The sequence below is a fragment of the Sphaerodactylus townsendi genome, linkage group LG04, assembly GCF_021028975.2.
Source record: "Sphaerodactylus townsendi isolate TG3544 linkage group LG04, MPM_Stown_v2.3, whole genome shotgun sequence".
Taxonomy (NCBI): domain Eukaryota; kingdom Metazoa; phylum Chordata; class Lepidosauria; order Squamata; family Sphaerodactylidae; genus Sphaerodactylus; species Sphaerodactylus townsendi.
The window spans coordinates 150,894,418-150,920,007 of NC_059428.1; the positions used below are offsets into that span (position 1 = coordinate 150,894,418).

At 44.5% G+C, this 25,590-nt stretch overlaps 1 protein-coding gene across 1 annotated transcript; it reads left to right on the plus strand.

Annotated features, from left to right (window-relative positions):
• The first annotated feature begins 1,148 nt into the window (after positions 1-1,148).
• On the plus strand, positions 1,149-24,057 carry GNA12 (G protein subunit alpha 12). Its single transcript, XM_048493721.1, has 4 exons — positions 1,149-1,621; positions 9,764-9,979; positions 20,388-20,438; positions 22,049-24,057. Exons 1-4 carry the CDS (start codon positions 1,316-1,318, stop codon positions 22,616-22,618), a joined length of 1,143 nt encoding a protein of 380 aa, XP_048349678.1. The 5' UTR covers positions 1,149-1,315; the 3' UTR covers positions 22,619-24,057.
• Positions 24,058-25,590: the final 1,533 nt, after the last annotated feature.

Below are 25,590 nucleotides of genomic sequence, written 5' to 3' on the forward strand. Positions count from 1 at the left end.
TGCACACCGGTGCAGAGGTGGGAATGGGTGTAGCAAGGGCGCAGGGCACACACATGCCCTGGGCACAGTTCACCCTCACTCCAGCCCTGCAGTGACCTCACCCAGTGATTTCCAAAGGGTATGGGACAAGATGGAACCTTGTGGGACGTCATAGGCCAAAAGCCAAAGAGCTGAGCACTCCACTGCCACCTTCTGAAACTTACCCTTTAAGTAAAACAGCCACAGAATAATCCCAGCCCAGATAGGTGGTTCATATACATACATGCAAGGTGAAAGAATACCTTTAAGTGAATCAGACCAGTGGAGGTGATGGAGAGGTTTCTGTGGGCAGGGCTACTAAAAAAACCAGGAAAGATGCTTAAATTCTCTACATGGGCTCAAGCATTGAAGGGGGGGCAGGAAAACACTGCTGGTATGGAATTTAATTGTTTTATTGCCGCTTGCTTGTTATGTTGCTTGATCTGAAATCTTAACTTGCTTTGTATTGTAACTTGCTTTGCTTGACCAGAAGTTTCACCATAGCCTTCTTGCAACACCTGGGCTGGGAAAGACTTCTGGGAAACTGCAAAGGTTGCAGGCTGCTGCGTATCGTTGAATCGCTTGTCATAAAGGCACTGCAGGGTTGACTACAGGAACAGATACGCCCTTTGCAACCTTTCATTCCCCTCCCATTCATAAATTCCTTGACGCATGACATCACTGAAATCCCCATCCAATGAAAAAGGACTCTGCCCTTCTCCATTCTTAGCATGGGGGAAAAACTCCTCCCCCTCCCACGCATCCTTCCCCTTCTGCCCATGGCCACCTACACTACCCCCCTTTCCGCTCTGATTGGCCGTCGCCGCATTCTCCCCGCCCCGCACCCAATAGCAAGTCCCCCGTTCCTCTCGTTCCCATTCTTGCCAAACCTATCCTTTCTCTTGTTCCGCTCTGATTGGCCGCCGAAGCCTTTTCCCCGCCCCTCACCCAATAGCAAGCCCCCCGTTCCTCTCGTTTCCATTCCTCCCTCCAGGCCTCTCCCCTTGTCCCCACCCTCACCATGACACTCATCCAGTGGGAAGCCGAGACAGGGTTGACGGACGCAGCCTGTACCAATCAGTGGACGCTTTTTCAGAGGGGTGGGTGTGAGGGGGGGAAAAAAGCCTCAAGCGAGGGACCGAAAGAGAGTTGGGGAGACGGGGCGCCTTCCTGAGGTAACCCCCAACGGCTAAAATCGACGGTTGGGCCTTCTTTCCCGCCCTTTTTGAGGCGCGTGAGGGAACAACCGTCACTTGTCCCTCCTGAGGGGAATAACCGAGGCGACGCCGCCGCCGCCATGTCCGGGCTGGTGCGGACGCTGAGCCGCTGCCTGCTGTCCACCGAGGAGAGGCCGGCGGTCGCCGACGGGAAGGAGCGCAGCCGCGACGTCGAGCGGGAGGCGCGCCGGCGGAGCCGGGAGATCGACGCGCTGCTGGCCCGGGAGCGGCGCTCGGTGCGGCGGCTGGTGCGGATCCTGCTGCTGGGCGCGGGCGAGAGCGGCAAGTCCACCTTCCTCAAGCAGATGCGCATCATCCACGGGCGCGAGTTCGGCCAGAAGGCCCTGCTCGAGTTCCGCGCCACCATCTACGAGAACGTCCTCAAGGTGGGCGGCGGGCGTGGGGGGGGAGAAGGGGAGGGGCGCTGGCGAGCATCCCTGCCGAGGGAGAAGGGGCGGGGCGCTGCGCAACAGGTGAGGTGATGGACAGGGACGGGGTGCTGCAAAGCATCCCTGTGAAGGGAGGGGGAGTAAGGAAGGCGAGGGTGCAAGAGTGCTGCACAACAGCCCTGTGAGGGGGGGCACAAAGCATCCCTAGGAGGGAGGGAGAAGGCGTGAGGCGTTGCACAACAGCCCTGTGAGGTAGGAGGGAGGGAAAGGGGTGGGATCTGGAAAGCATCCCTGTGAAGGGAGGGGGAGTAAGGAAGGCAAGGGTGCAGGAGTGCTGCACAACAGCCCTGTGAGGTAGGATGGAGGGAAAGGGGTGGGATCTGGAAAGCATCCCTGTGAAGGGACGTGGGTGGGTGGGGGGGCTGCACACCAGCCCTGTGAAATAGGAGGGATAGGGGTGGGGCTCTGCACAACGGCCCTGGGAGATAGGGGGTAGATGGGAGGAAGGAGGGAGAGACTGGCGTCCCTGTGAAGTGGGAGGGAGAGAGAAGGGGTGGGCTGCTGCACAACAGCCCTGTGAGGTACATTCGAATCTTTTTGCTGTAACTGCTGTGCCCATTAACAGTGCTGTTAGGTAGCCTGTCAGTCAATAATAACACCTTCAGAAGTTTGCATTTTCCACCAGTGTCTGGTGTGTGAAGGATCTCAGCTTTGTTTTAAACAGGAACTTCTTCAATAATAATTTTTTTAAAAAATGAAACATTAACAATCTCAGTTGCTCGAGATTCCAGACATTTTCTTATTGTTTATAAGGCCTGCTGCTTTTTTGTGTGATGAAAAATGACACTAATGTGCTGTTCTGTCAAGTTTTCACAAATTGTTCCTAGTAAGATTCAGATGGGTGGCCATGTTGGTCTGAAACAGCAGACAAAGGTGGCATCTTTAAGACTTACAAAGTTTAATTCTGGGTATAAACTTTGTTGGTCTTAAAGGTGCCACTGACTCAAATTTCTTTTTTTCTGATTAATTGTAAAGTCACCATTGGGGAAAATGTAGTCACTGCCACAAACAGTCCTGGAATGTGCAGGGAAACCAATGCCAGTTTTCTGAGCTTTGGGAAACATTTGAGTGTTTACGGTATTATATATACGACAAACAGATCCTTATTGTTTATAGGCCAAAACCTTTACTGTTGACTTCCTGTGTGTGTTTACACACACTCTTGATCTTTCTTCAGATCACAAACACTTCACTCTGCTATGAAACTGACAATCTCAGCTTAACCAAGTACAAAGTGGGGATCGAAGGCCCATTTAAGTAGCTCTGAACAAGAGCCTTGGAAGAAGGGCAGGATATCGATCTGGTTAGAGATGGACGCTCTCAGTTGGGCCAGATTGTAGATGTTAAGTCTGACCAACCCTGTGGGGCGCAAGAGGAAAAAGCAGGAAGTACTGAAACATTTGATTATGTGTTCCTGCGTTGCTCGGGGTTGGGCTTGATGTCCCTTGGGGTCTTCCTACTCTGTGATTCTATGATCAGGTTGGAATCAAAGACTGACTTTGGCACCTAACAAAATAGTAACATTTTCCCAAGAGGTCAGAGTGATTAAAATGGTAATCCTTGCATAGGTGTCAAACTCAGGCCCTCCAGATGTTCATAGACTACAATTCCCAGCAGCCCCTGCTAGCATGGCCCATTGGCCCTGCTGGCATGAGCTGATGGGAATTGTAGTCCATGAACACCTGGAGGGCCTGAGTTTGACACCTGTGCTAGCTCTGACAAGTTATAGTTCTTATTTCAATTATTCTACAAGGTTGAATCATGTCAATAGTTGCTCTGGACACACTTTCTCAGGGTCTGCTTTCTGCAGTCTTGGTTTGTATTGCTTGCTTACAGGCACCGAGCTGAATGCATTGCTGAGTTCAGATCTGATCCGCCATTGCTTACCGTACCAGTAATTAGACAGGGCTGACGAAGTGGTTATTATTCTTTGTGCTGCAGGCTCAGTGGTACTGGTTTGGGCAGTAACTGGGTTATCTGATCCTTCTGCATGGTTTCCTTCTTGAGGAAGCCAGACGTGCAACTTGAGTCACATCAGAAACACTTCCTGTTTATAATTATTCCAACCTAGTCAGCAGCCGTTTAAGTTAGTAAGCCCCTCTGACAAGGATTGGGGTTAGCAGCCAAGACTGGAGGCCATCCAGAAATCGGCCTGCAAATGGGAGCTGTTGCTGTGACCTTGGTCCATATTCATCTAGTGCTGGGCTGGGTAAGGCAGTGGCCAATCTTTATTCTTCAAGGAGCTGAACGTAGCAGGCTGAAACAGACTCCTGGTAGGCTGTGCTTAGCGTGATTTCACACTTTGCGCAGGTTTGATTGAAACACACCTTCTCCAGGTAAAAGCTGCTTCCAGTGAGAGTAAAAGGAAGAACGCTGGGAATGTAGGAGCGTACGTTTGTCACCACCATAGGCCCAGCGTGTGTCAAAATGTGGAAGAAAGGGTTGGATTTATACCCTGCTTTTTTCTCCTGTAAGGGGACCCAAGGCATTTTACAAACTCCTTTCTCTCCCTCTCCCCACAACAGACCCCTTGTGAGGCTATTTGTTGATAGACAGATTACCTACTATTTCTCAAGAGTCATGAGCCTTTTTAAAGAAAATCTGTTGCGAACCAATGAGCTTTACTGTCATTTTCTGATCTGGGAAATAGAAAGCTTCAAGCAAAACTGGAGTTAGGCATTCTTAAGGTTCCTAGAAAGCTATGGGGAAAATGATATCGTATACATGCAGACTTGGAAAAATAGATGCAGGGAGTGGACTAGAGGAGCACAATATGTGCCTAATGAAGCTGTGTTTTTAAAATGGCAACTTTATTTTCCTGCTTGAGTTGCCTTAAACGTTTTAAAAACTGTATTGTTGAAGGCTTTCACAGCTGGAATCAACTGGCTTGTGAGTTTTCTGAGCTGTATGGCCATAGTCTGGTAGTTTTTGCTCCTAACGTTTTGCCCGCATCTATAGCTGGCATTCTCAGAGCCATGTCAAGCAAGAAGAGATTTCTGTGCAAAGAACTGCAGAAGATAAGAACATAAGATGCCCAACTGTCTTAGGTTTGGGCACAACATACTTCGATTGAATCTGAAAAACTTTTAAATTAGTTTGGTAGTGTTTATACAGTCATCCTTAATTAAAAAGCTGTGAGTGCTTTCTTGATGGTTTGGCCATGCGTATTATTCTTGGAAAAGAACATCTGAGATTATTGAACTTTCAGTAGAAGAAAATAAAGTCAGGGTGAAGAGAGATCAAAGAACCACACAACTTATTCCACCAAGACTTCAGTCATCATTTTGAAATTTGCAAAGCAATTTGTGATATGACATGAGGTTTGGTGTTCACAGAAGAAAAAGCTCACTCCCATCAGGTACACAGCAGCCTTTGGGTGTTCTTAAAAATGCTTTGAATATTGTCTGTTCAAGTATTTTTTGGGAGGTATATTTGTAAATAAACTGGTATGAGACTTTATCTCTTTTTGGGGTTCAAAATTTGCTTAATTTCTGTATCAAAGATATGTGCTTTTGGTTTGTTATGTTCGTAGGTTATTTGAGATCTAAGGAACGGTTATGCGTTTTTCCATTTCCATGTAGGTGGTCTTATTCTCCTGATCTTTCAATTTATTATTGGGCAGGTACTCATCTGATTATGTTGTGATATAGGCTAATGAATACCACCAGCATGTAGCACAAAGGATGCTTCATGATAAAAGTAACTACTGGCTTCCAACATATCTTTCAGCAATCAGAATACAGTTGGAGTTATTTTTCTTGCAAGACGGGCTTCAGCAAATGAGTCAGATCATTTGGAACATGAGTAACACGATATTGGAGTTTCCTTTTTAAAACTTCTTGGATAAAGGTCATTTAACCTCAGTGATGTGTTACTGCTTGATTTGTGACTATTAAAATGTCATTGTTAGCCCCAGTTCTTTGCCTTCATTCCTTCGGCTGCCTGCTAGAAGATGATTTGGGTGTAAGTATTCATGCAACATACTTTACTTGGGGTGATGCTGAGAATACATTTGACTTCTTTGTAAACTGCATTCTGTTGTAAGTTTCAGGAGAGGGAAGGGGTAAAGCAAAGAAACGTGGCTAGTGCCTATTTGCTTTTATGCCAAATAAACTAAGCAATTCTTCAGAGATTGAGGCATTCCTGAATATGAGATTGCTTTGGGGTACTGTTCCCGTCCTCTGAAATATGAATGAAAATGAGCTGCAAACTATGATTACATCTGGCCATCAGTGGGATTTAAAGACATAGGCAAGATTGGTATGGTTCACATGCCCATTTGCTTTTAGAGGAAGTCTGTTTGTTATTTTCTCCTGCGGGTTTTAATTGACGTTTTAATTGTACTTTCGTTCCGCGTTGACTCCCTGCCTTGAAAAGCGGTCTGTTGAAAGGCCTGCCATAAAATGTCTCTGTAAATAAAACGTTTGGAAACAGGAGGATAACTTCATTTGAGTAACTTGATTGTGCAATTATGATAAAAGCAAGACAGTCTGACATGCCCCACTATTTTACAGAATTTAATTGCTCTTCAAAGTACTTGGCAGACACCCCCCCCCCAGCCTGTTCCTTGTTTGCCTAGCACTGTCTAGATCCCTAAAAGCTAGATCTTTAGTAAACTAGCCAACCATTTCCTGTTCTCCAGCTTTCTTCTCAAAACTGTTTGCTACAACTTATCTTTGCAGTTTTTTTTAAGTATGCTGTTTTCTGCTCTTGTCCCTGGAAGGTTGCAGAGTGGCTTGTTTCTGAGAGGAACAAGAGTGTCCCTTTTTCCCAGGCTGCCATGTTAATATTTTGTTTTTACACCTTCGCCTGTTTGCTCATCTTTGGAGATAATACAGAATTGCAAAGAGCTCGTGTTATGATCAGCTGCTCCTTCCCACCACTAAACTTGGTCCCCTGAGAGGCTTGCTGGAATGAGGGCAGGAATCATGCCTTTGGCCAAGGAGATCTTTACTTTTCCTTTGGGTGCAGGAAATTCTCTCTCTCTCTCTCTCTTTCTCTCTCTCTCTCTCTCTCTCTCACACACACACACACACACACACACACACACATAAACTATATTGGGATATATCTTGGTTTGTTTTGACTAAATTTTAAGTGTGAGTAACCTGACAACCTTTCTACCAAAAAATTATGTGTGTAAACACTCAGCACCATTTAAATCACTTTATCTACAAACAGTGCACATTCAACTTTGTTTCTGACTTAGTCAGTCATGGCGCAATATACATGGCAGCCCAGGGCATGATTGTAAGGCACCTGATAACACAGCAGCCTTTCTGAAGTGAAGCAGGCCTGGGCAGCGTCTTGATAGCAGAGAGAAAAAAACACTTGTAGCGTGGATTTAACGTTATTGTAGGAGATAACAGGTGTGTCCTATTTTCCCCAGTTACCTTTTCAATTGGAACTTGATGTGTAGCACATTTGCTCGTACATGACTGTTCTCCCCATTGTTCGAGACAGTAGAGCAAAGAAATGTACGCAAATGTACTCAGTAGAGCTTTTAAACTTGCATTGCTAGGATGCAATTGCTAGGATGAAAAGTGTTTGCACTGCAAGACTTCATTTAAGGACTGCATAGAGGCTGCTTTGGGGTGAAAGACGGGCCAGCAACTAGGTCCTGAGCATGCATTGGCTCACTCGTAGTTTCAGTGGGACCTGTGGGAATTATTAATTGACGTGCCGGAGGATTAATTGCCCAAGTTCTGACTCTATGCAATCAAGTCTTTTAAAGGTACTGAATCCCTCAGAAGGGCTGATCCAGGGGTCACGATCAATGTCACTGCCATGCCTGATTGCGCTTCAAGGAAGGAACGTCACCTGTAAGTTGCGTGTCTCAAGGAGCATCCCTGTTTGGCAAGAGTTTTGGGTGAGGGACCGGGATGCAAAAAGCAGCTCTGTGTGGGAACAAAGGGCACAGACGAAGTACTATCAAGGAAGAAAACCGGTATTGTGCAGTTCCGTGGTTCTGATAAGCTGCCATTATGATCTCATTGCCCAGTGTGGAGAATCTTTCAGGCAGGGCTGCAGCTGCGCGGCTCCCTAAGTGAAGGGAGGCTTAACTAGACGCGTTAAAAGGCTTTAGAGTGCTGGAGCCTGAGCAGGTGAAAGGTCAGAGCTCTGGCTTGTGTGTGCCGGATCACGATTTGCATACTGGCAACCGGGCATCAAGAGGCGGGGAGGATGGGAGTCGCCCCAGAGCTGCGATTCCTTTCGCTATATACCATTAAGCACATTCTCACGCAGGCGAGGAGGGAGTTCACACTTCATCTTGACCTTGCAAATGGTGGCTAAGCATGTAGAGTTAATAGGACAGGACTGAACTCCATAAAGTCACCAGTGAATATAAAAATTGGTGTTCAGCTTCTCCTTTAGTCTTGTACGAACCACTGAAGTCTCTGAGATAGGGAATCTGTCTGATTCACACAAAAAGAAGAGGAGTAGCCTCCTTGGTGTAGGATAGGAATAGATTAACGATATAATAAAATTTAGTTAAACTGCTTTGGTTAAGAACAGGGGAAACCATCCGTGCACAAGAATGAGAGCAAGGTTTTCAAACTTGTAGCCAGAATCCCTGGAACAGAATTTTCACTCCCATGTCTTGAGTTTACAGCCTCCTTTTACAAGGCTTTAATTTCTGTATTCTGTGATGTGGAGCAAAGGCATGCCCTTTGAGCAGTGTATGCCGGAGAATTACATTGTCTAGAGGTGAAGTAATAGGCATTCAAGACGGCTCGCTGTTTACATTAGAGAAGCTGCATTAGAAAGAGCCCAACCTGACCATTAAAAATGTCTCCCAGTCACTTCTCTTTTGCTGGAGTAGCAGCTCCGCTCAGACTGGCAGCCTGAAAGTGTTTTCCTTCTGTATTGTCAAAGGCTCTCACACCCCATGTATTAAAGGTTTGTGCAGTGTGCTGTAACTGGAGAACTCTACTGTTGGAGACACAACACGATCTATTTTTATACAGCCAGAGTATCGTTGTGTTGAGATCTCACAATGTGGCTTTTTGTGGTTTACTTTTGGCATTGTGGGGCACTAATGAAGATTTGAGTGTCAGCAGATTTCTGTGTTTTTGTGTAAGCTGGTAATGATCACAGCTGAGCTCCCATAATGTGAGGAACTAAAATACCCATTTGTCCCAAGATGGAATAGAGCAGTGTCAGTATTCTGCCCAGATGAAAATAGCTCTGGCAGGCTCTCCGGAGATGTCAATCTGTAGCACTTTACAATGGCAGTTTCTTTTTTCCTTGGGAGATGCAGACAAGATTTTCAAACTTCTGTGTGGACAAAATGTTTGGCTTGACGTTCCCAGTATCTTGTCAGAACGCAGTAACGCTTGTTTTGATAAATCAGTTCTTGGAAAAGGTAGCAGTATCAAGCTTTTGGATTCTCTGGGGAGTATCTTTGCTAAACATTACCTAAAGGAACGTTAGAGTTGGCGTTTGAGCTTTTCAAAACAAACTCGGTCAAATATGTAAGGCATTGTTTTGTGAGAACTAGAACAAAAACAAAATCCTGCTAGTTAAACAGACTTCTAAAGGCTCGTGATTCAATCCTTACCCAAATCTTTAGAGAGCGCCAGGTCAGAACGCAACAGAGGCAACTTGTTACGCAGGAAATAGATGTGGTCCTGAGGCCTGGATACTTGTGATCTCTGTAGGGTTATCTCCTATGCTGTGTTTGCTTTAAAAAAAACACAACAACAACAACAACAAAGGGTTTTGTATGTCTGAGCAAGTGCAGAGATGCCATTGGGTAAACAAAAATGTTAGCTGGACAAAGGAGGTGTGCGTGGCCAATGCTGTGTTGGAGTTCTCAGAGCTGAGGTTTCTTATCTCTAAATGTTGACGTTTGCTCTCATAAAGTATCTCCTTCCCGTAACCAGACTGGGGAAAAGGGTCCTTCTGCCACTGCTATCAAAATGCAGAAGCTACTTACCCAAGGGTGTCTCATGATATCTGCAATACTCACCTGTTCCTTGACCGAGATTCTAAATCTGATTTAACTCTTTCTTGGATGCAACGTGATGGTTTTCCTCCATTAACCACTAAGGTTTGCCTGTTTTTGTTTCGTTTTAGGGCTGCAGAGTTCTGGTTGATGCACGGGACAAACTCGGGATCCCTTGGGAGTACTCGGAAAATGAAAAGCACGGGATGTTTCTAATGGCCTTTGAAAGTAAGGCTGGGATACCCATCGAACCTTGCATGTTCCAGTTGTACGTCCCTGCCCTGAGCGGCCTGTGGAAGGATTCTGGGATCAAGGAGGCATTTAGTCGTCGGAGTGAATATCAGCTGGTGAGTGTGTCAGGCTGTGCCAAATAAAAAGCAGTTATCAATTTAAGAAGTGGGCATCTTCCCAGCAAACTGGCATACTACTATAAATAAATTGTGATAGGCGGTAACTTGAAACAAAGGTGGAAAAACGTGTACTAAGTAATAAGCTGCTGTGACTAATTGGGGGTGGGGGGGAGATGTTGCATACATCTCTGTTAATAAAGAAACAAGTAGACTGAGCCAGTGTACTCTAACAGATAGAAGTCTTCGAGGAAGCCCTTTCAGTTCTGTCTGAGCCACCTTACCCTTTCGCATATTTTTCCATTTTTTAACATTTGTGCTAATACACTGCAGAAAAATTCAGCAGGCAACTTCCTAAAATCCGCTAGTTCAATCTAGGTGTAATAAATCAGCCGTTTGTAGGCTTTGTAACTGGGTCATTCCCGTCCAGCTTCACAGTCTCTCTTTTGTTCGTTCCTGCCTTGGTTGAAGCACCTCACTCACCCTGATTCTTTGGGCCCCTTAACGCACGTGTGTGATCTTGCAGGCATTCTGAACTCTTGAACCAGCATTTGGTGCTGGGGGTGTTTGAATGGAACTTGGAGGGGGTGGCTTTGTAGTGTTTTTAGAAGTAAGTGGCACACGGAAATTTTACTCTGTGCTTCTCAGGGCTGGACCCCGTCTGTCTTTCCAGCGACGGTATTATCACATCAAAACTAGACAGAGATATAATTGTTGCTGTTGTTGTGAGGCCTTCTCCCCAAGAGTACCTATGCTAAGCTCCCCCCCCCACACACACACACACACATACACAATGGAGGAACTGTATGTGACTATGCAGTTGTCACTGAAAATGAGAACTGAGCATCCCCTGGAAACTTCCTTATAAAAGTTCAGAATCCTTCAGAGCCTCCAGTAAGCCTAGTTTCTCAATGGGTAATTTAATCTTCTAGGTTTTTTTTTACGATAAGTATTGAATTGTGGTTCAGAGCCAAGGTCATGAGGAACCGAAGGGGGTCATGTTACATAGCTGCCCCAGTTGTGCCACTGACACAATTTTGCTGTGGGTTTGTCATGACTGCGTCATTGTTAGCTTTTACTAGAAGCTCTGTCCAACACGGTAGCTGTTCAGGTGCAGTTGAAGTACACAGAATGGCAGTGATTTGGGATGAAGGTGGGCGGAGTTGCCGAATCAGGTGCACTTGTGTAGCTTTCTTCTCAATCCACCAAACTACAATTTCTGTATCAAGTATCTGCCAGAGCTATCAATCTGCCTTGAAGCAATCTTCCTGTTTCACTGTCCAAAGCTGCGAATTGCAGAGATACGAACGTCCTGCCTTGGTAAGTGTATAGTGACGTAACTGGTTCGGAGCGTGAAGCTTGTGTTCATTGACCTCAGCCCAGTAGATATGAGAAATGATTTTGCCAAGGCGGGAGCTGCATGTAAGCATTTGTTGTTGGCATTCTGCTTAGCACCCAATTCATCAAAGTTCTGGCTGTGAAGCCTTGTCTGGGACACTCAGCCTTGCAGCACTGTGTGGGTGGATTCTACAATAGCAGCCTTTTCTGTGCTTTCCTCTCCCTTTGCATTAAGCACACGACACCAGTTTCCCCATCTGTCTCCTGGGAAGTCCCACGGTCTGCTCAATGTAGGCAAGTCTGTGAGTGACAGAAGCGTCATTGTGGATGTGTGCTGCGTTCTGTCTTCTCTATCTTTTTTTGGTGTGTATGGAGAAATGTCTCCCCCCTCCCTTTCCTTTTTTCTTTCCTCCCCTCCCCACAGCAGGTATCATAGACTTGGGGGACTTGGAAATTCCAGAGAAACGTCAGGAAATGATATCTTGACCCAGCCTGACCTGGTCAAAGGAGGGTGGGGTCTGGGATCTGATAAATTGCTGGAGTGAAGGGGCGAGGCTCTCTTCTCTTCTTCCTTCTGCTGGAGTGCAAGCCTCATGCCTGAGTTGTGGAAGGCAGCAGCCATTTTCTGGGCCATGTGTCCAGCCAGGTAATGTAAGTTCTCTGCAAATTGCAACAGTTTAAGCTTTAAGGACCTACCCTGCTTTCTACCATCTCCTAGCCAGGGTATGTATTAGTGATAGGGGTAGGGGATTTGCGTTGATACTGCCTTTTCTTTGGAAACCCTTGCTAGATCTGGTGCTGTGCTAAAACATATGGTAATCACTTTTTAATAAATACTTTTTAAACCTTGGATGTGGAGGACAGTTCTCTGTACCACATACTCTGTACCACAGTTCTCTGCTCCACTGTCTTGGACACACTAGGAGGTAGAGGAAGGCTGAGCAGCTTTTCCTCCAGGATCTCCAGTCTACCCTGTAGAACCCAGGAGGAACCAGAGGGGAACCAAGGGGAAACTGAGGCAGAGGCCTCGCAGTTGGAAAGGAAGCTGAGAAATCCTGATCTTCCCCAGTGGGCAGTCCTCAAATGATCAGGTGGTGGCAGCATACCCAGAGAGAAAGCTAGCCCTCCCCAGGAAAAGTCAGTAACTTCTGGGGGTGTGCAGAGTGCGAAATAGGGCCTGCCAGCCAAAAGCAAGCCTGTTTCGCCACAGTGTGTGGAGAGAAGATTTAGTGTTTTCAGATTTTTCCATTGAAATAATTGAGGGAGTCTTTAAACTTTGCATGATGTACTTTTAGAATGAGTGAAATGCTTAGTAAGACAAAAATTAATATGAGATTTTTCAATGCTCCCCCAACTTTCTCCAGTTTTTTTTCCATTGGAAAGATTATTTTAAAAGTCTACAAGGGAGAAAAATGTTCTCCCCCTGATATGTTTCTGGGGTTATTTCCAAGCCCTCACATCTCTAAGTATGCTTTTGTTACACTTTGTGTGTGTGTGTGCGTGTAAATATAAAACACATATTAATTGTGCAGTTAGGCTATGGATCTAAACGTTAAAGTTATTAACCATGATAACATGAGACAATAGATTATAAGTAGTATTTGTTTCATAACGTCATCTTCTGCTCCCACTCCACGTGGTTGTGCTGGTAGAATAGAGAACTACACGAATGAGGATCTGATTTTGATGAAATGGAACAAAGATATAGCTTGTTCTGCTAAGGAGAGAAGGCCTTAACATTTTAGAATAAAACAGGTGGAACAAAGGAAATATTTGGCAGAATCCTAAACATGCAAATTTGAACTTTCTTGAGAGATTGTGCAGTGTTTTCCTGGCATTGTACTTGGACTGTATACTTGCATCTCTGGCACTGTTAAGATGGGGAGTGCTACTGATCTTGGGTGGTGTCAACATTTTGAAGTCCATTCTTGTAGTGCCTGCTGTGCCTGGAAGATAACACCGTTCTTTAAGCATGCAGAAATTATCTGTGACATCAAAATGAATTGTGCTGCTTTTCAACTTGGCTTACATATGCCATAATGTAAGCCTTGATTTAAATCTATCCTGTGTAACCTCAGAAACAAAGAAGCTCCACATGATTGTGGCTCATCAGTAGATTACTTTCCATTTCCCCAATTGAATGTCTGGCTAGTTATGTCTAAGCTGTTTCATCAATGGAACTGAGCAAAACTCTTTTGTTTCCATTCGTTTCAGTAGAACTAAACATTTGGGTAACTGTATTCTACATTATATTTTGGATGCTCTCTTTGATTCTGAGATCTATTTTTGTGTGCGTGCTCAGAAACGTTGCTTGCTTGCTTCTAACAAAACAGTTTAACCCTCCTTGATCATATCCCCAAACTTTGGATAAATTGCTAAGTGATCAGTATGACCTGTAAGACTTAGTAAGGGCATAATGATGTTGGACTTGTCCATAACTTCTCTATTCCCATCAAAACTTGCTGCCGTGCATTATGAGAAATGCGGAAGGAAACTGCGGATCAGACTTCTTCTTTTACACTGGCTAAGCTAGTAAGGCGGCCTACTCTCTTTTTTCCCCCATCGGAGCTTTGTACAGCTAAAGTTTAGTCCCGCAGGCAGACCTTAGCTCTTGATGAAACAGCTTATACATAACTAGCCAGACATTCAGTTGGGGAAATATTTGACAAATATTGAATTGCCTAAGACATGTAGGAGGCTAAGTAAAGATTGTGGAATAGACAGTGTGTTAGTTGTGGCAGGAAGCATGAGCAGACCTGTTGGAGCTAGTGGGATCTGTCAGAGCTCTGAACTGCTAGATAGACGCAAACCTGTGGGGAGGCGGGCTCTTCATAGTCCTTTCAAAGTATTGGCTTTTCAGTGGGAACTTCCCTTCAGTGTATTAGATGTGCTGCAACTCAGTTGTGGCTGTGGCACCAATCCTTCAGGATTGCTAGGAAAAGATAACGTTGTGTAGTTGTGTGTCTGTGTGTGGCTTACCTGCCATGCTAAGCTGAATTGCGCACTTGTGAACCCGGGGACTTAAAAAAATTTAAACTGCTTAAAAGCCCCTTTATTTAAAAAAGGAAAGGTCCACCTTAAATGTCAGCTTAGATGAGGATGATGCCTTAGACCTCACTGAAAGTAATATTACCTCCAATTTCCAGCTATGTTTGAAGAGAAGAGGCTATGTGAAGAAAATGTGTTATTGACTCGATGGTTTATTTAAAGTCGGGAGGGAATATCTTCCAGAAACATCCTTCAAGGTGTCCTCTTTGAGAAATTAGAAAGTCTGGGGAGTAATTTCCTGGCACCTTTCAAATGTCTTCTCTATGAGCAAAACTCCCATTTCTACAGTTCCCAACTGGCTAGTCTGTGCTTTGTTTAGCTCTGCTCCTGAACAAACATCAGGTATGTTTCCTTCAAGGGTAACTTCCGCTACCCCGTGACCAAAAGAAGCTGCTCAACCGAGCTCCAGTTTTAAATTTTTTGCGTGTGGAAAATAAGCTTGGAAAACCGCTAATAAGAAAGAAGTAGCTAATACTTCATCTTTATGTAAAGCATTTTGTTTTGGAACACTGGGCCTGTCTCCCATCAGCCAAGTCGAAAGAATTCTTCAGCTTTTCATATTGTAAAATCAGCTTCCAGTCACCTTTCAGTGGAACCTGTTAATGCTAAGAAAAGGTGAACAAACTTGGATTAAGTACAAATGAACGCTTGCAGTTCTTATTAGAAATTTGCCAGCAACAAGGCTTTTATTTATTTATTTATTTATTATTTGGGTTTATAAACCGCCCTCCCCCAAAGGGCTCAGGGCGGTGTACAACATGGATAGAGCACAATAACATTTTAAATACGATAAATATAAGTTAAAACAGCTCTAATAAGAATAAAAATAAACCCTTCCCCATTTAAAAATGCAGCATTAATTAACCCAGGATGGCGGCCTCTACTAATTCTCCCATAACCCCAAACAACGGTGGCAGGATCTCTACGATGTCGTGAATGCTTGAGAAAAAAAGAGGAGGGAAGGAAGAAGGAGGAAGGGGCCCCTATCAACAGCTGGAAGTCTTCTAAAGGCCCGGTGGAACAGCTCAGTTTACAGGCCCTGCTAAGTGAACTCAGCAAGATCCCGCAGGGGCCCGGACAGCTGATGGAAGAGCTGCTCTAACTGAGGGGCAGGCCAGAGCTGTAGCGTTCTGCCCGGGTGGAGGCCAGCCAGACAATAATGCAGGGGCTGGGAATCACCAGTAAGTTGGCCTCTGCTGAACGCAGAGGCCCATTATTCGGGACATAAGGGGTAAGACGGTCCCGCCAAGCAGGTAACGTGGAGGTCCCAGGTCAGCGAAGGCCTTAAAGCGTTGTTAACACCAACATCTTTGAAAATGATTCGAATTCAATTGGTAACCAGTGCAAGCGGCGGAGTTAATAGGTAATATGTTCTCCCCTGGCACTCTTGTGAGCATACGGGCTTCGCTATATCCTGGACCATTTTTAATTCAATCAGACGTATGTCTGCGCCCGCAGAGACAGAAGTTGCAATAGTCTAACCTGGAGGTGTACCGCTGTGGCATGGGACCACAGTGGCCAGGCCAGCTTGGGAAAGGGGAAGGGGAGTAATGGCCGGGCCTGACGTCGAGATGGTAGAACGCTTAACTGGTTGTTATATGGGCCACCTGGGTCTCCATAGAAAGAGCATTAAATCCAGGTGGACTCCCCAGGTCGCTGGACAGAAGCTGGGTGCTAATATAGCCCCTCCCAATAATCGGGCGGCTGAAAATCCCCAACCTTCCTTCGGCCCCAGCTACAGAGGTGATCTCCGCCTCTTCTCTGGCACTATGCTATATGTTAATGCTCTTACTGCCACCCTAGAAAACTGTACACTTATTAAAAGATAAGTTAATTGGACCCTTTATTTTTTTTTAGTGGCGTAAGCCTTTGAATCAGAGAGCCTTGACTTGAAGCATTCCTGGCCCCAAACCGTGCCTCATTAGTTGAGAACACTCTATGACCGTTTGAACCTATTCCATGACTCGATAATTAGGCACATAAACAAACAGGGCCCAAGTACCAAACAGCCATACAAAAATATCAAAACATGAAATCAACACATTTACTGTGGTGCAGCAAACATACTATGAATGGTCGCTTTCAAACGCTCTGTTGGACATTATTGTTGACACCCCCCTGGACCACATAACAATGGGCAAAAATAACACACACACACACTACAAGCACAATCATGTTCTTTCTTCTCTAACAATGAATCCATATAAGCCTGTACCATGCTTAAGGTTTCTGGGCAAGACGAAGAGAGGGGAAAAAATACTGTTTGCCATTTCAACTGTCCTTTGGCTATTCCTGATAAACCTGCTCATGGATTGGTTGTGGTGGGTTTTCCAGGCTGTGTGGCCGTGGTCAGGTGGATCTTGTTCCTAACATTTCACCTGAATCTGTGGCTGGCATCTTCAGAGGTGTATCACGGAGGGAAATCTGTTACACTCTGTGATACACCTCTGAAGATGCCAGCCACAGATTTAGGCGAAGCGTTAGGAGCAAGATCCACCAGACCACGGCCACACAGCCTGGAAAACTCACCACAACCAGTTGAATCTGGCCGTGAAAGCCTTCGACTGCTCATGCATGTTCTCCCTTTAAATTCAGCTGCACAAGTGCACACTGCACATTAAAAATTCTATGAAAAAACACTTAGGTTTGCAACTCAAGCCTCTCAACCCATCAGCAAGTGAAGAGTTTTAATCAGTAGAATCACAGCATTAGCTTCACACATTTGTCTCGAATATGATAGTACTAACGCTCCTATTAAAAAACAAGCAAGTGTAAAATGGCTCCTGTATGGCGTGCGTTCCTGAGTGTGCCAGCTAAAATGATTAGTTTATTGCAACTACTAATTCAGATAGGAAGACAATGAGCTGAACTTGAGAACTTCTGTATGTGATCATTGCCTTCAGTAGCAAGAATTATGCACACAATCTCTGCACGCTCTATTGGAAAGAGTACTTCTTTTTTGCACTTGCAAACACCATTTTTTAAAGAAGAGCTAGAAGTTTATTTATCTACCCTGAAGTCTTACAACTACAAGAAAAGGCAAACAGATTTTTTGTTCCCATTGATCCGAAAGAGAAACACACACCTCTGCTGAATTTCTGTTGCTCGTCTACTTCAAATGTAAATGCATTATTCAGTGACTGTAGTTTTTAGGAGGGCGTGCTTGTTCATTAAACTGTATCTGGGATGAACCCCAATTTTGAACATTCGTAAACAGCTACTGCAAGAGCCAGTTTGAAACAGAAAAAAAGATGAAGTGAATATCAAAGTTGCTCTGGAGTCACATATATTAAAGTCCAAGACAGAACACTAAACTTGCAGAATGAAGCATTCTTTTCAGCTAAGTCACATGAGTCAGTCAGGTAACTTATGGAAGATGCTAGCAACTATACCATCAAGTTTTGTGTGTGTTTTTAATGGCATTCCCCCAAAGGACTTGTGAAAATTGGGTGGCATTTTTTTCAGAATGTTGTTCATTTTCACTGGATGCCTAATTACATTAATTTTGCAAGTGCACCAGAAAAGATTCAATTTGATTGTGCTTAACCACTTAATAAAATAGGCTGTGAACATGTAAGTTGAAGTGTGTCCAGTAAGTACATGTCAGCTTCTCGTTTTGTCTTGTTTTTGCAAGTATCGTTGTGGCTTTTAACCTTAAATTGTCTGTTCTAAATTTAGCCACTGAGTTTCGTAAAAGCAAAATCAGGAAGACTATATTAAATCCATGTCAGAAGGTCCTGGGACCCAAGAGAATGGCAGCTATAGATGGGGATCTAGTTTTAGATGCTAGTTAAGAACAAACTGTTTTTAATGGCTAGTTCAGGAAGGGGGAATACTCCATCCTACAGAATTTTAAAGTTTTTTTTAAATCAATGTGTGATAGGCTTTGATAGGTTTAATAGCTCACAAATTGGTGGTTTGCTTGGCAGTTGCTAATTAATATGACTTTGTGAGGGCCCTGTTTGGGGGTGCAGTCATCAGAACATAAGAAAGACCCTTCTGGATCAGACTAGAGTCCATCTAGTTCAGCACTCTGCTAATCACAGTGGCCCACCAGATGCCTTTGGGAGCTCACCTGCAGGATGGGAAAGCAATGGCCTTCTGCTGCTGCTCCCGAGCACCTGGTCTGCTAAGGCTTTGCAATCTCGGATCAAGGAGGATCAAGACTGGTAGCCATAGTCATGATTGGCTAATGTATGAAGAAACTAAATCCTTCTGCTGACTTTGCATGACATTTGTTTTATATAAATCTGTATCCTGTGTGAACAAATTTAGCACTAATATTTCTGCTTCCAGTTGTATGTTCTCGATACATGTGTCAGTTTCTGAGGGAGTGGGCTGTGACAGTCTGGACAAAGTCTTCCTTCCTGTTACCAGTGAGTCAGATTGGATTAGACCTGTGGCTGCTTTCCTGCTGTTCCAGGGGAGCAGGGCAAGAACAAACCTTGCCTCTAGCAGTTCAAATGTCAAAGCTCTACAGATCGTATGTGCATAGGCTCAGACTGTATTGCTGGGTCTGGGTTTTATCTCAGCAATCAGTTGTGCAACACCGACCCACATACTTTGAATAAGAGCACTTGGGTATGATCTTCCACCTTGATGTCAGAGGGGGGCAGCTGGGCTTGATGGGCTGAGAGACAACATTTATGCTCCCTCCTCCTGTCCTGTGTGTGGGTGAGATGGGGTGGGTGGGTCTTACTATCCAATCCTTTAAGTGCTGCAAATGAAAATTCCTGGACCCATAAGTGGCTGTTCATCGCCAAAGGGGGATAAATGTGGTTCCAAACAATGCTGCAGTATGGGATTCCTGGTTTATTTCAGCCCTGCAATTAATCGTTCTGGATTTTCCGATTCCCAGATGTACGGTGAGTCACCGCCGCCGCTCAACAATGGGAACTGCACCTCCTTTGTGGTTCCAGTTGGCAGGGCTGACTCAGAGAATACCCAGCATTAGAGAGGAGAGATGCAGCGTTACGATGAGTCATCCACATTTCTGTATTGGCTAAGAGAAACAGGATATTAATGAAATATAGTTTTCTATGCAGCAAGTCAAACTGGCAACTGGGGACTCCACAGGTCAATCCTTTAAAAGAGGATGATGAAAGGTATAGCTTCAGGTGCTTTTAAGCCTGTCCTGTTTCAGCAACTGTTTAAGCCTCCTTTTCTCCTTGTTACCCTGTTATTAGCTTGGAGTTAGAACCTAGCAAAATCTAATTCTAAGAAAAGGTGAACAAACGTAGATTAAGTACAAAATGAACGTTTGCAGTTCTTATTAGAAATTTGCCAGCAACAAGGCTTCTCTTAAGTCTGGCACTGTGCTATATGTGTAAAGTGTGGCATAGTGGTTAAGAGCAGCAGTGGCGTAGTGGTTAAGAGCAGGTGTACTCTAATCTGGAGGAACTGAGTTTGATTCCCGCTCTGCCGCTTGAGCTGTGGAGGCTTATCTGAGGAATTCAGATTAGCCTGTTCACTCCGGCTGCCAGCTGAGTGACCTTGGGCTAGTCACAATTCTTCTGAGCTCTCTCAGCCCCACCTACCTCACAGGGTGTTTGTTGTGAGGTGGGAAGGGAAAGGAGTTTGTCAGCTCCTTTGAGTCTCCTTAAAGGAGAGAAAGGGGGGATATAAATCCAACTCTTCTTCTTCTTCTTCTAAAGGAGTCATTGACAAACTGTAGAAGTATTCCTCAGTGCTGTTCTGTCCTGGTCAGTTTCCTACCTTTGTGTGACTGCCCTTTCTCTTTCTGTCATGGGAAGATGGAGCTAATGCAAGGCTGAGCAAACTCTGTTGGCGACCCAGAAAGAGTCTCTGTTAGCCTGGCCTATGTATGTACAGACCAGAGTTTCTGGCACAGTGCCGTAAGTTGTTTGAGGACTTGCATACAACAGCCTATGTGAGTCTCTTAGGCCCATGACTTTGGATCTGGAGGAAAGTTTGCAGGATAAAGGTTGGCATACATGGTAGGTCAAGGAACTTATTTTAAGACATGGTTGGGGCTTTATAAACCTTTTCTTGTTCTCAACAGGGTGAATCGATAAAGTATTTCCTGGATAATCTGGACCGGATTGGTGAACTGGTAAGATTTGTCTATTGTCGGGATCTTATTGTGTATGTTTTCTTTTACTGCATACTTCGATCATTAAGAACTTCATACATTGTTTGTGAAAGAAATAGCATTCAATAAATCAGAGAAAAATTCAAAGGAGATTCCAAGTAAGGTTAAACTTTGCTTATTATCTTCCACTGTCTTTTAAAAACTATTTCCAGCCCTTTCTAATCAGCAGAGCAAAACAACTTAAATATGGAGACATTTATTTTTCTAACCATAGAACCTTAAAATTGATCAATAAACATACTAAAATAGTTATCTTAAAAAGTGGTTTCTTAAGGCAGAATCGGCAATATGTTTGTTGACTAATGAAACTCAGGATTACTTATTATTTATTCAATTTTATCCCACTCCTTCTCAGCAATCGGGGTGATAAAAATACAAACAATCCGTAAAACACGCTCTCATTTTGGCATGGTGATGAGAGAAGCTGATAATATGCCCAGTAAGACTGTCTCAGTGGAATACCTGGAGGAATAATTCTGTCTTACAGACCCTGGAGAAACCAGACAGGTATCGGTCTCTTCTGACAGGGCATTCCTACAATTGAAAAAGTCCTTATCCTGGTCAAAGTAAAACACGGTGCCCAATGGTTAGGCACCATCAGAAGTCCACATGAAGCAGAACGCAAGCACTATAGTGGGGTCGTAACAGGAGCTCAGGAACCACATGTAGCTCAATTCTGATCACTCTTCTCCAATGTTTCAGGAAAGTAGGCATGGGCCAATTGGGACTTCTGATTGACAGGTAGTTTCTGCCTTGAATCAGTCACTGCCGGAGGAATGGATAAGTTGTAAGCCTCCCTTATATGCAGACCTCATGCTCGAAAGGGAAGTGAATATGGTTGCTAGCAATTGCAAGGGTGACTGTCCCACGAGCCACAAAATGCCACTGATGGAGACTATTAGAGAAAGTGTCTAAATTGCACAGAGCCGTCAGCAAGTCAGGCTAGGCTTCTGTTCTTCAATGAGTACTGACCTCTCTATTAGCACCTAGAGGCATCATGAAACATTGCCTGAACATGCAGAAAGGCGACTCCTGAATCAGATCTTATACTGCAGCGACAGCACAGTGGATGCCAATGGATTGGGAGGGTGGTGTTGCTCCTGTTTTCTTTGTCTGAGAACAGAAGTGGGGGGGAAAACAACCTCCAAGAATTATGGCTCTAGCGAATTGATCCCACAACGTTTTAGAGGCATCTCATCTGCGTAGCTGTATGTCTTTGCCTGTACAAGGAACACCAAAACTTTTGCAGAGCTGGCCTTATTAGAAATTCCAGGTCTTTCTTGTGTATGTTGCAAGATTACCTTAGGCACCTTCAAGCAATATGGCTTGTAAATTTAACCTTTTGCTGAATGCTTTCGGCCAGTTTACGCAGCCCCAGGTATGTGGTAAGAATCGTTGGTGGAGGGCTGTTCATGTGATCTGTTGAAATGAATGCAACTTGACTTAGCCCGCATTTTTGTAGCTGGGCATGTCTTGTGAGACTGACCTGCTCTCTTCATTCCTCATCTGTGGCTCCAGTTGTGCTTCTTCCTGATGTGTTATCTTCTCCCTCTACCTCTCTCTTCCTACAGAACTATTTCCCCAGTAAGCAAGACATTTTGCTGGCTAGAAAGGCCACTAAGGGTATTGTGGAGCATGACTTCATCATCAAGAAGATCCCTTTCAAAATGGTTGATGTGGGCGGCCAGCGGTCTCAGCGCCAAAAGTGGTTTCAGTGCTTTGATGGGATCACGTCCATATTGTTCATGGTCTCCTCCAGCGAATATGACCAGGTCCTCATGGAAGACAGGCGCACAAACAGACTGGTCGAATCCATGAATATCTTTGAAACCATTGTGAACAACAAGCTCTTCTTGAATGTGTCCATCATTCTGTTCCTAAACAAAATGGACCTCCTGGTGGAGAAAGTCAGGAGCGTCAGCATCAAGAAGTACTTCTCGGACTTCAGAGGTGACCCTCACAGGTTGGAAGACGTCCAGCGTTACTTGGTTCAGTGCTTCGACAGGAAGAGGCGGAATCGCAGCAAGCCCCTGTTCCACCATTTCACCACAGCCATCGACACTGAAAATATCCGCTTCGTATTCCACGCAGTGAAGGACACGATCCTCCAGGAAAACCTTAAGGATATCATGTTGCAGTGAAGGACAATTGCCCTCCTTCTGTTCAGATCTGCTGTAGTTGTAGGCCAAAATACTACCGTGTGTGTGGTTCTTGGGAATAGGTTTTTGAAACCGACAAGAAAATATTGTTTACTTAGCTCGAGGAAGCTGCTAAGTGACCAGTCCGAGTATTGGGGCAGTGGGCCGAAGGATTGTGAAAGCTGATTAGCTGCTGAATTTTTGACTAAAAACACTACTGAAAAAGTGGCTATTTTAAGTGCAGTGCCTTCTTTTGAACACTGAATGACACTACCACCTTCTGCCTTTCAAAAAAAAGAGAGAGCGAGAGAACCCAAACTGTTAAAAAACATGTAAAACATTTGTGTGTGTTTAATTAATGTCGTTCCTCAACAGTGCCAGAACTTGCTGACCATAAAGCTGTGTTCTTTTCGGGTGCTGAACTAACAAATGGAGTAATATGTTCCATTCTCTTAACTGATAGTTGTCTTTTAAGAATCCACTAGCCATGGGTTCACAACAATATCCAGATTCAGTGACTACAGAATGGCTTAGCTGAACTAGAGCCTACAAAGGAGCCTATCTAGCTGTTACCAGAAGATCCCTCCTTTGCATAGAAGTTTAGAACTGCAAATGGAATTTAGCTGGCCTCAAGGGGCAGAAATCGACGGCTTGGGCTGGCATAATACAAGGCTTTTATTTTGCACTACATGTATAATGTTCGTTGCATTGTGGGAAAGAGACTTCTGCAGCGACACGGCATGAGACCCAGCACTCAAACACCTCAGCACATACCTAGTGGATTCTCTGGGAATGTATCTTCTTTCACCTGGAGCTGAAGCTAGAAAAACTTCTTTCTCCTCAGCTGGACAGCATTTCTGGATGATAGGTTGGAAGCCGATGCTACTCTTGACCAAATGTTTGGTCGGCAGTGGCAAATCATAACACTAAAGCCAGAACATCTGGAGATGTCTCCACTTTCCAGTTGCACTGGATGTGGACCTTGCTCTTAATTAATCTGTGATGTGTCTTGGGGGAAGGGGAAGGCGTTATGAGCCTAAACAATGCGCATTTAAACCACAGCGAACTGCCAATCTAAAAGTTGCCACTTCTAGGCTACTTCAGAGTATATGTGAATTTCCAGAAGTCTATCAGTGTTGAAGTGAAACATTTAATTCTGAAATGTGTATGTTACATATGGGTGCCTTTTTCTGTGTATACAGGTATTTCACATGTCCTGCTTTGAGGTATGTATTCACCTGCCTTTTCAGTGCCATCGTCTTTGGATATCTCTTTGTTAACCTGAGAAAAGTTTTACTATGCTGTCATAACAACACCTAAAGGGCTAGTCTTTCCTGCATCACATGATCAGAATTCTGTAGCTATTCTTCTTGAGGAGGGCTTGCCTTGAACAGGAGGCATTACTCCCAGAACTGACAGCACAAGTCACACCAATCTTTAAAGCAAAAAAAAAAAAAAGCTAAGATCCTGTGTGGATTGCTCAATTTTATATAAGCACACGTTCATGTTACATACCAAACTTGGTCAACCAGAAATCTTCTATTCTTGTTCCGACATTTTGTGCACGATAAAGTTTAATATAGGAAGCGCAGAACAAGTCTTATCTCCTGGTTTCATGTCAAATTAAAATGCAACCGTATTAAGGCGGCAAAAAGGTGCTGAGGTCACGTTACATTAGCAGATTGCTTCACGTCACCTGTCTTTCTGGGCTATTTCAGCATCTGCTTCGAGAAAATGGAGCAAGTTGCCATTCAGATGGCGCAAATGTTGAAGCAGCTTGATACGAGTGGAAAGTGCCATGTTGCACCAGACTTGTGGCACTCTATAGGGTTTTCAATTCACACAAGAGACATTCAGAGGTGGTTTGCCCTGCCTCTACATGGTGCCCCTGGTATTCCTTCATCGTCTCCCATCCGAATACTAACCAGGTCCACCTCTACCCAGCTTCCAAGATTCGACGAGCTTGGCTAGGTCAGGTTGTAAATGATGGCTTAAGAGCAAACAGGTATGAATTTCCCTTACTGTTGCCCATTTCATTTTCTGTGCTGTTTGTTGGTGATCTTCATGCTTCATCTTTAAAAAAATGTGAAGTCTCACCCTGCCACGTGGCTTTCAAACTTGCAAGAAGTTTCAAAAGTAGGCAGTGATACAGCATTAAGAGGTCAATATTCTTTTAAGAGGTCAATATTCCCCTCCGGCTGTGCTCAGAGGAATACCTCCAACAGTCTTCCTGGACGGTGGATGCTTTTTTCCTTTCAGCTTTGCTCCTTAGCATAGCCTGCCATCTCGACCACTGAAGTTGTATTTTAGGTGCCTCACTTTTGTATACATAAATATTAGCCCGTTTTGAGGTGGCATACAATAGCACAAGCTTTCACAACAGGTATTTAAAACCCTTTTGTATTTTAAGAGCTAATCTGCTACAATCCTCCTTTTGTCCCTCACTACAGGTCGTCAGAAGTATGACTACTAGGGTGCTCACTCCACCCTTCTGGCTTGCACACAGTCTTCTTGCTGAAACAAATGTAGATTTGAGTAGGCGAACTTAAACGGGCGGCCAGCTTGTTGCTGCTTTGGGTACATCATTTTGCCTTCGGCCATCTTCACATTTCCTCTGCACATTCGGCCACAATCAGATCTGTGGTCCTTGTGTCAATTAGCGTTGCACTTGAAGCTTGGCATCCAAACTCTTATGATCACGCAACTATGCACGCGCGCACACAAAGTCAGTCGGAGATGAGTCTGTCGTAACAAAATCAGGATTCCCGGCACAATCCAATTTCAGTTATTAATGCCAGTTACAGTTGTGCTGAAACAATTTGAACTTTTTTTTTTTGCTGCCAAGTTACAGCTGACTTATGGTGGCCCCGTAGGGTTTTCAAGGTCAGAGGTGATTTGTGTCACCACCCTGATACTCCTGGGTGGTGTCCTATCCAAATACTAACCAGGAGAGACCCTCCTTAGCTTCTGAGAGC